At 40.8% G+C, this 11,515-nt stretch overlaps 1 protein-coding gene across 1 annotated transcript; it reads left to right on the plus strand.

Annotated features, from left to right (window-relative positions):
* The first annotated feature begins 21 nt into the window (after nucleotides 1-21).
* On the plus strand, nucleotides 22-10,033 carry Anks4b (ankyrin repeat and sterile alpha motif domain containing 4B). Its single transcript, XM_034524988.2, has 2 exons — nucleotides 22-236; nucleotides 8,227-10,033. Exons 1-2 carry the CDS (start codon nucleotides 73-75, stop codon nucleotides 9,314-9,316), a joined length of 1,254 nt encoding a protein of 417 aa, XP_034380879.1. The 5' UTR covers nucleotides 22-72; the 3' UTR covers nucleotides 9,317-10,033.
* Nucleotides 10,034-11,515: the final 1,482 nt, after the last annotated feature.

The following is an 11,515-nucleotide window of genomic DNA, read 5'->3' on the forward strand; positions in this document are numbered from 1 at the left end:
AGCCCTGTTGAAAGACTGTTAACAGCACTGCCTAGACAAAGACACCCAGCCAAGCTCTGGCAGGTAGAAAACATGTCTACCCGATATCACCAAGCAGCAAGTGACAGCTACCTGGAACTTCTGAAGGAGGCCACTAAGCGTGATCTGAATCTCTCAGATGAGGATGGCATGACACCCACTCTCCTGGCAGCCTACCATGGCAACCTCGAGGCCCTAGAGATAATCTGCAGTAGAGGGTGAGTGATTCCTGTTAGGGCATCCTGGGTGGGGAACACCACACCGGCAGCGAGAAACAGAGCCGTCCACAAAGACATTTTGCTTCATTCTAGAATTCTACTTAGGAGTTCTCTAAGTCATTGGCTTTTAGAGAAAGAGACAAGACTAAGCTAGGTATGGTTTCTTTCCCTGTGAAAACAGCCATTTAGAAGTCACCTAGGCAGAGGGGTGGGGTAGGTATTGTAACTATATGCCCTGAAAGTCATCTTCATGGAATTTAAATGGTTAACTCTTTAAAAAGAGGTCACCACGATTTTTTCATTCAGTCACCCTCCTTGGTTAGGACATGGCTTTATTTTACATTTTCAAGTGTGTCATTAAAGTCTATCTTTTGTGAGCACTCAGCCTTGGTGTAAGCTCCTGGCTCTTGAGTGGAATTTCTGTTTTTACAAGCTATAAAATGAGTCTTCAGTTCATCTACACACACACACACACACACACACACACACACACACACACACCATCCCTTACATTTAAATTCAATTCTTTACTAACTCTTTTATTCTGCTTGTCCGGCTCATCGTCTGAGGGTTAGTCAAGGTCGGCAGCTACGACTTAAGACTGGGAGGCATGGAGCAAAGGAGGAGTCTGAGGGAGTGAGAGGAGTGGGGGGAAGAGGAGGGGAGGTAAAGAGTAAGGGAGCCAAGTGACTTCAGCACAGCACATAGCATCTGGTAGGTGACAGTCCACCTCTCCCCCTTCTCTCCCTTTCTTCTTCTTTCTCTTTCTTCCACTTCCTCCTCCTCTGCTTCTTCTTCTCATATATTTTTGATGCTGCCCAGATGGTGCTGATCAACGAAACATCCTGGTTCTCTTGTGGCAATCAGATCTGAGAGGGGAAGCCAAGCAAACAGCTTATGGAAGATGTGACAAAGCCTGTGCCAGGGAAGGGAAATTAAGGGTATTAGAAAGACAAGGAGCTGATCAAGGCCAGAGGGAAGTATTTTCCCCTAAGGCAGAGCACTGTACATTCTGAGGATGGAAGACATTGAGTTTGGCTGGACACAACCTGCACAGGGACAGACCCAAGCCATGAGACCAGATTATTACAGCCTGGAGAATTCTGTTAAGGACTTGAATCTCCTCCTGAGAGCCTAGAAACCACACCCTCTATTACAAAGGAAGCAGTCACATAGATTTTTGCTCATGAATATTGTTCTGGTGATTGACAGTGGTCACAGAGACTGTCTAGTGACATTCAAGGTATAGTGAAGTAACATGGTGACACTGGGTGTGGGTAGACACGGAGATTTGAGTGACAGTTTGGATGTCGGATAGTGATTGGATGTGGCAAGTAAAGGAAGAGGAGGGTCAACATCTATGTTTGGATTAAACAGATTGTAGGCAGGGACACCTCACTGAAATGGGGAATGTGTCAGAAGGAGCATGCCCATTCTCTGTACCAAATCTTTTGAAACTTTATTCAAGATAGGTCTTTCCTTTTTTGAGTTAATGTCTCAATTTTGTTACAGCAATGATGTACGTAACACACTCAATTTAATTTACAGGGATACCTTAGTATTATAATCAGCAAATTTATTTGTTAGGTTATCCCCCTGTTTGATACACATTTTTTTTTTTTTTTTAGTTTGCAGTGTTGTGATGATTATTTTTCCATATAAGTCCTCATCCATATTTTTTTTCAAGTATAAATTCTCAGAACTGAAATTATTTTTTTTTTTTTGTCAGTTGGCCTGCACTTGTATTATGTTAACAAAATACCCCAGGCAAGGTAATTTATAGAGGATAAAACTTAGTCTCATAAATTTAAGAGCAGCCAGGAAGTTTAAGATCAAGTTGACAAGAAGTTCAGTGCCTACAGAGATCCAGTCTCTGTTTTCATGATGGCTCCTTATTGCTGCCACCTCTGGGGGGAAGGGGAACAAAGGTGGAGCCCTTACATAGTAAGAGAGAGAAAGTGCAAGCAAACAAAATTATGAAAAAGCAAGTTCCTTTCTTTGATAAGGAATCCTTTTTACAAGGTGAAAGGCCGGGTCCCGGTGAGGCTAAAACCGCCAGTGCTGAGCAACCACTGAAACGCCACCTTTGTAAGCTACGTGTCCGTAGTAGCATTGCCCCACCTTTATAATGGGTTCTTAAATATTGATTTATAAAATTAGCTTTCAAAGAAGTGTGTGTGTGTGTGTAGCTAATGGTAGTGTCAGCATGCTGGGGTGCACACATGGAGGTGAGAGGGCAGCCTTGGTTGTCAGGCTTCCGCTTTCCACAGTGTTTGAGAGTGAGTCTCTTGTTGCTCACAGGCCCATGGACCCTCCAAGGACTCTCCTGTCTCTGCCTCTCATCTTGCCAGAGGAGTGCTAAAGAAGCCTCTGATCTGGCTTTATGTGAATCCTGGGGATTTGAACTTAGAGTCTTAGGCTTGTACAGTGAGTAAGTTACCCACTGACCTATCTCTACAGCATTCAAAATGCTTTTAAAGTTAACAGCATCAATTCTTTGTCATATATATTAAAAAATATGTTGACAATTGGTATTTTAACATTTGATACTTTAAATACAAATATATATACATATATATACATAGTATACTTATACTATTGAATACATGTTATATATTGAATACATGTGTATATAATATATATTTTAAGTGGATATAAGTCTGTTAATCTCTGATACCTAATTCTAATTTCAAGGTTATTCAATCCAAAATATTGGATGATAAATATCTTCCCAATTTTTTTTTTGCCCATGTGCACAAGTGCATTTTTCCTTAAAAAGGCACTCAGACAAAGTGTTAATAAGTTAATAGCACACCATTATCAATTTGCAGTTAAAAGTTGATATGCATGCAATTGCTTTTTATGACTATGTTATATTCTATTGTATGGCTTTATCATTATTTATTTATTTTAAATCAACAAATAAAGATCACACAGCCAGGCATGATGCTAGTGCACCTGTATTCCCAGCATTCTGAGTCAGAAAGACTGTGAGCCTTACTTCATAGTAAGTCCCTGTCTCCAAAGCCTTTCATATACTTATGATATGCAGTATGGTATTTTAAGTACATCTATGTTGTGGAGTGACTGAATCAAGCTAATTATATGATACTTAGTGTACTTATCATTTTTGTGATGAAGATATTTAAAATATAGCCTCTTAACAATTTTCAAGTATGTAAATTGTTTCTCATAAAGTCATCATATTGTAGTGGCACTGCTTAAACTTTCCCACTTAATGGCATTCTGAATCCCTAAACCTTTATCACCACACCTCCCTCCCTGCCTCCAACCACTGTCTACTCAAGAGACTTTTGTAGGTCCCATATTGTTTAGATCCACATTTTAGTGAAACTGTGAGCTATTTGTCCTTTTTTGTGCCTAGTTTATATCACCGAACATAATGTTTCCCAGGCTCATCCATGTTTCCAAAGACAGGACTGTCTTATTCTTTAAGGCAAAATAGTATTTATTGCATTATATGTACATGTGTGTGTGTTCATATATATGTATATGTGTACATGAATATATGTGTGCATGTAATTCAATTAGATACCTATTCATGACACTTAGTTCCTTCTCATTTCTGGTTTTGCCAGACTGTTGAACTTATGTCTTGTTGGCTATTGTAAGCAGAGTCAACAGGAATAACCTTGTTCATTCAGCATTGTTCACAGCCTCACACTTCCTTGGGACAAGTTTCTTGAAGTAGAGCAGTGGATTCTGGGTGTTCCCTGATATCCTGCTAAGCAATATGAGCCAGAGTATGCTTTTCCCAGCATGGTCCTTTCCTCATGATCCCACTGAAAACAGACAACTGATATTTTTCAATCATTTCCTGTTGGTTGGACAAACACTGGCAGTATGTGGTTTTAATTGTCATTTCCTTCATTATTATAAGTACAAATAATTGTTTTTCATGTAGAAAAACATTTTTGACAGAATTATTGTTTTCTGAGAACAGCTTTACACATATTCAAAATCAACTTCAAAAGACGAAATTGGAGTGGAACAGATGTCTACAGTGTTGTAATTTAAGCAAATTACTCACTTAACAACAATAACAAGCCTACTTAAAATTATTGCTCAAAACTATTGCTTACTAAAAATCAAGGGCAAAATATGGCTGATTTTAAAATTGCTTCAGAGAGTTTCTCTTTTGGGAAGAAAATACCAACACAACATTGAATCTATCCCAAAGAATCCATAAGATATTGACATTAGATTCTGCCTAATCTAAGGGGAGTGGGTTGTAAATGGTGGGGCAAGTATATACAGTGATTTTACTGAGAAACATGAGCCAGAAAGCTGGGTTTAGCAACATGCAGTGGAGTCCTGCACTGGAGAGGCAGGGCCAGGAGGATCTCTGGGACTTTTTAACAGTCAGTGTATCTAGTTTTAGTGAGAAACTCTTTTTCAAAAAGAAGAAAAAAATGAAGAAGCAATTGAGGAAGTCATGTTAACCTCTGCCCTCTATGTATAGTTTTGAAGCATGCACACACACACACACACACACACACACACACACACACACACACACACGAGATATGCGAGTCAGACATGGTGGAGCATGCCTGTAATCCCAGTAATCAGGAGACTGAGGCAGGAGGATTCTGAGTTGAAAACTAACCTGTGTTACATAGAAAGACTCTTTACAAACAGAAGCAGGGAAGAGAGTAGGATTAGATTTAAAAAGACTTCATGAAACTTGACAATAATAATTTTTTTTATATTAATTAAAAAGTTGTCCTTAGGGTTTAGATTCACCAGGGAAACTCGTGGATCATGTTCTCGACAGTTTCATTTGAGATTTTCCCTAAAGAAGTTGCACCTCTGCCCATCTCAGACTGTCTTCCTTGCATCTTGAAAGCATCAAGAAAGACCCACAGAGATGGGTCTTCCCTGAGCATATGGATCTCACTCAGATGCCACAGTCTGTAACTTCCCGCTACAGCTCGACCTGCCCAGCACTTTCTTCTCTGGCTTATGCAAACCAAGGATAATTCAGGCAAATTTAAGCAGAGTGTTTTTGTTTATGTCGCAGTCACATTTTGGCTGTTTTCCAGTCCCCTTTGATGTCTAGGTTACTTAAGGGGGCCTTTGAAAATGGTGTTCAGTTAAGTAAATAAAAAGTGAAACCATGTGTTTGAGGATGAAGAACTGTGCTCCCCAAAGATTCCACCGTGCCAAGGCTGGAAGGAGGGGCCTCCTTTGATCCAAAATAATTAAATTGGGCTAACTGGTCAGAGAGCCCTCTTAACAGAGGCTGCCTGACAAAATGGCATTGTTTACCATTTGCTTTCCTTAGATTCAATTTTATTTTCTTTCCTTCCTTTTCCCAATTTCTTACCCATAACTCCATGCTATCTGGTCACACTGACATACACTCTGGGTTCCCCAAATATGCCATGTGATAGCTATCAGCCATCCTTGTCTGTGACCACGCTGCTCTCTGTGTGAAACAGGAGGGCCAACCTATGGCTAGACCTAGGCCACAATGGGCTTTGCTTGGATTTCACTGTGGTTTTGTTTCAAAATTAAGCCAACATTAAAAAAAGAAAATCCATGAAGTTTTGGAGTTCAGTCTTTATTTGAAAAATGGATGTGGTAACACCATTTCTACCTTGTTAGGGCTTAGCCAGAGCTGCCCCACTACTGCAGCCTCCAGGAGCTTGATCTTTTCTTGGTCTTTGTTGAGGAAACAAACTTGGTTTCTGTCAGTTGTGTGTCTTTGAGCAGATTTTGAGGTTCTGGCTAGAAACTACAGATGAAAGGAGAAAATGCAGGCTTTTTTCTCTTTGGGAAAATTACCTAATTGAGTCAATAGAGCATTACTACTTGATAAATAAAATAAGTTAAGCAAATGCTTAACTATAAGAACTAGGTTGGTATGAGTGCTCATACTTGGAATCCTCGTTCTAGGGAAGGTGCCGCAAGAGGTTCACCACAAGTTTAAGGCCAAGCTTGGACTATATAGTGAGTTCCAGCCTGTCTGAGATACAGAATAAGATGCTTTCTCAAAGATAGATAGATAGATAGATAGATAGATAGATGATAGATAGGATAGATAAGATAGATAGATTAGATAGATGATAGATTAGATAGATACATAGATAGATAGATATATAGACAGATACATAGAAACATAGATAGATTAGATAGATAGATGATAGATAGATAGATAGATAGATAGATAGATACATAGACAGATACATAGAAACATAGATAGATTAGATAGATAGATGATAGATGATAGATAGATAGATAGATAGATAGATAGATAGATGGTGCGGTGGCTCAGTGGGTAATGGCATTTGCTTCTCAGCCTGATGTCTTAAGATTGATCCCTGAATCCCACATGGTGAACTGAGAGAATTATGCAAGTTGTCCTCCGACATCCGTATACACACTGTGGTACTCATAACTAAACATATACACACAGAAAATAAATATATTTAATTTTTGAAAATATTAAAAAAATCAACCCCCCATAAGAGTGTTATAGTGGTAGAAAGAGAAAATGAGACACACAGAAATAAATATGGACAGGCCTGATCTGAGGGATGCTTTCTGTTGAGCTGGGGGAATAGCTCCATGGTAGAAGACTTGGCAGGCACATATGAGGCCCTGTGTTCTACCCTTAACACTGCAAATATAAAACTGAAAGTGTTCTGCTTGTTACCGTTCAAAACTATTACACTCTCTAGGGTCTCGCTTTACTCTCCGGATGATGATTAGTTCACAACTGAGTCAAACAGGTTTACAGGGAGGACACCCAGGTCTGAGTCATCAAATTGTACAATTCTGGTTTTGCCGCATTAGCACAGGGAGCCTATGAATCACCTGAAGATCTTATCAAGCTGTAGATTCGGATTCAGTAAATCTGGGTTGGGCTTCAAATTCTGCATTTCAATAAAACCACAGGTAATCTGTTGTTGCTGCAGCTACCACTGCTGCTGCTGCTGCTGACTGTATGTTTGGGTCAAAAAACTACCCAAAGTAGAAACAGAATGGTACATTATTGACCTTTGCAAGGATTTGGATTTTTTTCTGTTTCTGTTTCAGCCTTCCCACCAGCAGTGGTGAGAGGTTTTTTTAATTCACCTCCCTCCTGTGCTTCAGTAGGGTCTGTACTTGCGTCTTAAGGCCTCACAGGAAATAGAAGTTCTTTTTTCTGGTTGCTTTTTCTTCTGTTTTCCACATTTGACTAAAGAGAGGGCCAAAGTGTTGGCTAGAATTAGCTCTCTCTAAGTCCTCAGAGAATACTGCTAAGTTGTTAGGACAATTGAAAGCCAGTTAAACACAGACATTATTGAAATCATATAAACTTACAACTGAACAGATTTCATTAAAATATAGCACTCAATTTACCACTTTATAGCTAGTTCACTTTTTTTTTTTTTTATATGTGTGCTCTGAAGTTACACATGTCCATGATGTTGCTATGGCAGAAATAAAATAGCATACTGTTGCATGTGTGTTCCAGCCTCTACATCCAGTGAGGTGGTGTGGCAACACAAACATTTTCATGATGAGTATATTTATACCATCATGATGCTATAAATCAGGCCTTTGATTTTATTTTTCCTATGAATGAGCCCATTGTCAATCATTTATCAGTATGCCGTTGGATGATATTCTTGGCTTTGGAGAAACTTCTAATTAAGCTCAATTAGAATGAGGCATGGTAATATATTTTCTTTCTCTTAATCATGTGACTCAACTCTGGCCAATGTGATATGCAAATGACAGCTAGAAAGGTTTTGGGAAGCTTTTCTTCTAAAAGGGAGGCATAGGGTCGGGATGGCTCTTTTTCTTTCTGGCCATCTGGTATCTGGCTGTGACACAGCTAAACTAGGCAGCCATCATATGTCAATGTCAAGGCAGGATAAACATACATTTTGTTGGTTGTTTTTGTTTTTCTTCCTAGACCTTACTTCAGTAAAAAAAATAATAATTCAACATACATCTTTCATATTTTCTTCTCTAGTGGAGACCCTGATAAGTGTGACATCTGGGGGAACACTCCTCTACATTATGCAGCCTCCAACGGCCATGCCCACTGCATCTCATTTCTAGTCAACTTTGGTGCCAACATCTTTGCCCTGGATAATGACTTGAAGTCTCCGCTGGATGCTGCTGCTAGCAGGGAGCAGAAAGAATGTGTTGCTCTCCTGGATAAGGCTGCCACCATGCAGAACACCATGAACCCCAAAAGAGTCGCCAGACTAAAGGAACAGGCTCTGAAGAATGCCAGGAGGCAGATGAAAGAGTGCGAACGGCTTCAGGAGAGGCATCAAAACAAGATGGCGCGCACCTATAGCAAGGAGGACTCTGGGACGCTTTCCTCTTCCCATAGTACCTTCTCGAGGTCGTCCCATTCAAATATTTCTGGTGGATTTGGATCACTGTCTAAAGGCATTAAAGATACCTTCAAGATAAAATCTAAGAAGAACAAAGATACAGCAGAGCAGGTGGGAAAGGATGGCAGAAATGGGCAGAGGCCAGTGATGGAAGTGTTCAGAGAGGAGGAAGAAGACTCATTCCCAGAGGACTTCAAAGAGAAACTCCATTTCTCAGCAGAAGAAGACGGTGATGTACAACACGAATCTATTCTCAACCGTCCAGGTCTAGGAAGTATTGTTTTTAGTAGGAACAGAGTGCTGGACCTTGAGGACATCTCAGACAGCAAGAGGGAGTTGGCGTTTAAAATGCCCAGTGAGCTGTTCCAAAGACAAGGAGCAGCAGTAGCAGATGACGAAGAAGAGGAGGAGGAGGAGGAGAGAGAAGCAAACGGCACTGCAGGTGATCTTCCTTGGGATGAAGAAGAAGTAGAGTGGGAAGAAGATGCAGTTGATGCCACTCCATTGGAAGTGTTCTTGCAGTCTCAGCACCTGGAGGAATTCCTTCCCATTTTTAGGAGAGAGCAGATTGATCTGGAGGCTCTGATGCTTTGCTCTGATGAGGACCTTAAGAATATCCACATGCAGCTGGGCCCCAGGAAGAAAGTCCTTAATGCCATAGACAAAAGGAAGCAGGTGCTCCAACAGCCTGGGCAGCTGGTTGACACCAGCCTCTGATAGAGGGCATTGATTAGCAGGGTAGCATGAGTCTGGGGGTCATGCTGAGTTCCCCTGGAACCACCCCAGGATGAACCCTGTGCCTGGTCTCTGTCTCATGGCAGACCACTGCAAGCAGATGTTAGGGTTTTAGACAGGATCCTCCAAAATAGAGGCTCAAACTCTGAGAGCTACTCCGTATCCAAGTAAGCCATCAAGAAGAAAAGACCTTGGAACCGGAAAATGGCATTTCTCTTCCAGGCTTTGAATTTTGTGTAGACCAAAGTCTCTCGCTGGTCTGAAGTCCAAAGCCCAATTTAAATGGATCTAGTCATTTAACAGATGTTTACAAACTATGGGGTTGGGTTTATAGTATTCCTGTCTGAGAATCAGGATGTGTAGCAGGTAGGGGGATGGCAGAAAGAAAATGTGGGGTACTTGCTGTGGACTGAATTTCTAAAGTTCATGTATGGAGGCCCTAACCCCTAAGTGAGTGTTTTTGGAGACAGTACTTTAAAGATGTGATTAAGGTTGATTGAAGTTATAAGGGAAGGCTTGTAATCCACATGGCTTAAAAGACAAGAAAGTGTGAAGGGTTTGCTTACACTAGGAGAAAGGAGAACAGCAGGAAGGCAGTTGCCAACCAGCCAAAGAGAGAAACACCAAGAAATCAAACCTGGTAACAGTTTGGGCTTTCAGCCACCTGAGACGTGAAAAATAAAAATGTCTGTTGTTTGAGCCACTCTGTCTACAGTGTTCTGTTATGGGGGCCTAGGCTGGCAAGCGTGGTGTATAAACAAGAGGATGGTAAAGAGAGAGCAAGGAGGATTCAGGGAAACGAGGCCTGTTCCATTTCACAATTTCTCTAAGGGTTAAGTGCGTCTGAGGTGCAAAAATGGGGGAAAGGTAGAGGTTTTAGGAAGGTTGATGGTGAAAGTTTATTTTGAGCATCCATGTTTGCTATGCATGCCCTCACTTCATTACTGTGTATCCACAGGGCTGCTGTCTGAGCAAGTGCTTGTTATAGGCTAGATCTTAGATGTAGCCCAAAGACCCATATGCTAATGGCTTGGTCATCTGCCTGTGGAGCTATTAGGTGGAGGTAGACATCTATTCCCAGACAGGGCTTATTAGAAGGAAGTTAGGTCATCAAAGCATGCCCTTGAAGGGGGTATTGGGATTCCAAATGCCCCTTTCTTTGCTTTCCAGGCAACTTGAACAGGTTTTCTCTGCCATATGCTTCTAATGACCTTACCACAGGTCCCAAAGCACCAAGACCATGGTCACAGAACGACACCTCTGAAGTGATAAATTAAAACAAACCTATTTTTCTTAATTATGAACAAATGTTTATTCCCCCAAGATAGGTACCAATGACAGAACAAAGGAACAATTCGACCCAAGTTGAGCTCAAAACCACGGAGGTTATGGAGTTACTTAACGGGAGTATGGGCAATTCAAAGGTAACTATTAGCAAAAGGCCTGCCCTAAGCAGGAGTGATGATTCACAAATGGTGGGAATTCACAAATCCTGGGAACTCCGTGCATAAGCTGCTGTTTGCTGCTTTCACAATGCCGGGAGGACGGAGGACACCTTGTGAATCTTTTAACTTTTATATGCTTCCTGAGCCTGAGCCTGGCAAATTCTCTTAGCTTCTGGAGTCTTCTGAGTCTCCCTCCTCTCACTGATCCGCAATGTTTCAATCCAGAGGAAATAGCAACATAATAGTTACACACACACACACCTATATAACGTGTAATTGTATATAACAGTCATACACACATATTCCGTTATCCTTTATTGTTCCTTTCTCTCCATCTCTTTAAACTTTTTCCTCTTCTCACAGATCCCTTTCTTGAGAAGAAAATATGGGATACTAAACTTTTTGAGTGAGATATGTATATTTTGCTTAAAATCTTTGATTCCTTAAAATGTCTTAATTTCATTTCTTACAGTTGAATACAATTCAGTTCTGTGATGCACTACATTTTCTTTTCCCATTCATTGGTTGATGGACATCCAGGAGGCCCTTTCTTCTGGATATTGAGAACAGTGCAGCAATAAATATGGATGTACAGGTCTGTGTGGTATGTTGACTGGGAAATCAGGACCACATGACTGTTCTGTTTTCAGTTTTTGGAGGACTGCCAAGCTGGATTCCATAGTTTATTTTCCCACCAGCAATGTATAAAGTTCCTCTTTCCAAAATCTTGCCAGCA

Source organism: Arvicanthis niloticus, chromosome 1 (assembly GCF_011762505.2).
Source record: "Arvicanthis niloticus isolate mArvNil1 chromosome 1, mArvNil1.pat.X, whole genome shotgun sequence".
In the NCBI taxonomy this organism is placed as follows: Eukaryota; Metazoa; Chordata; class Mammalia; order Rodentia; family Muridae; genus Arvicanthis; species Arvicanthis niloticus.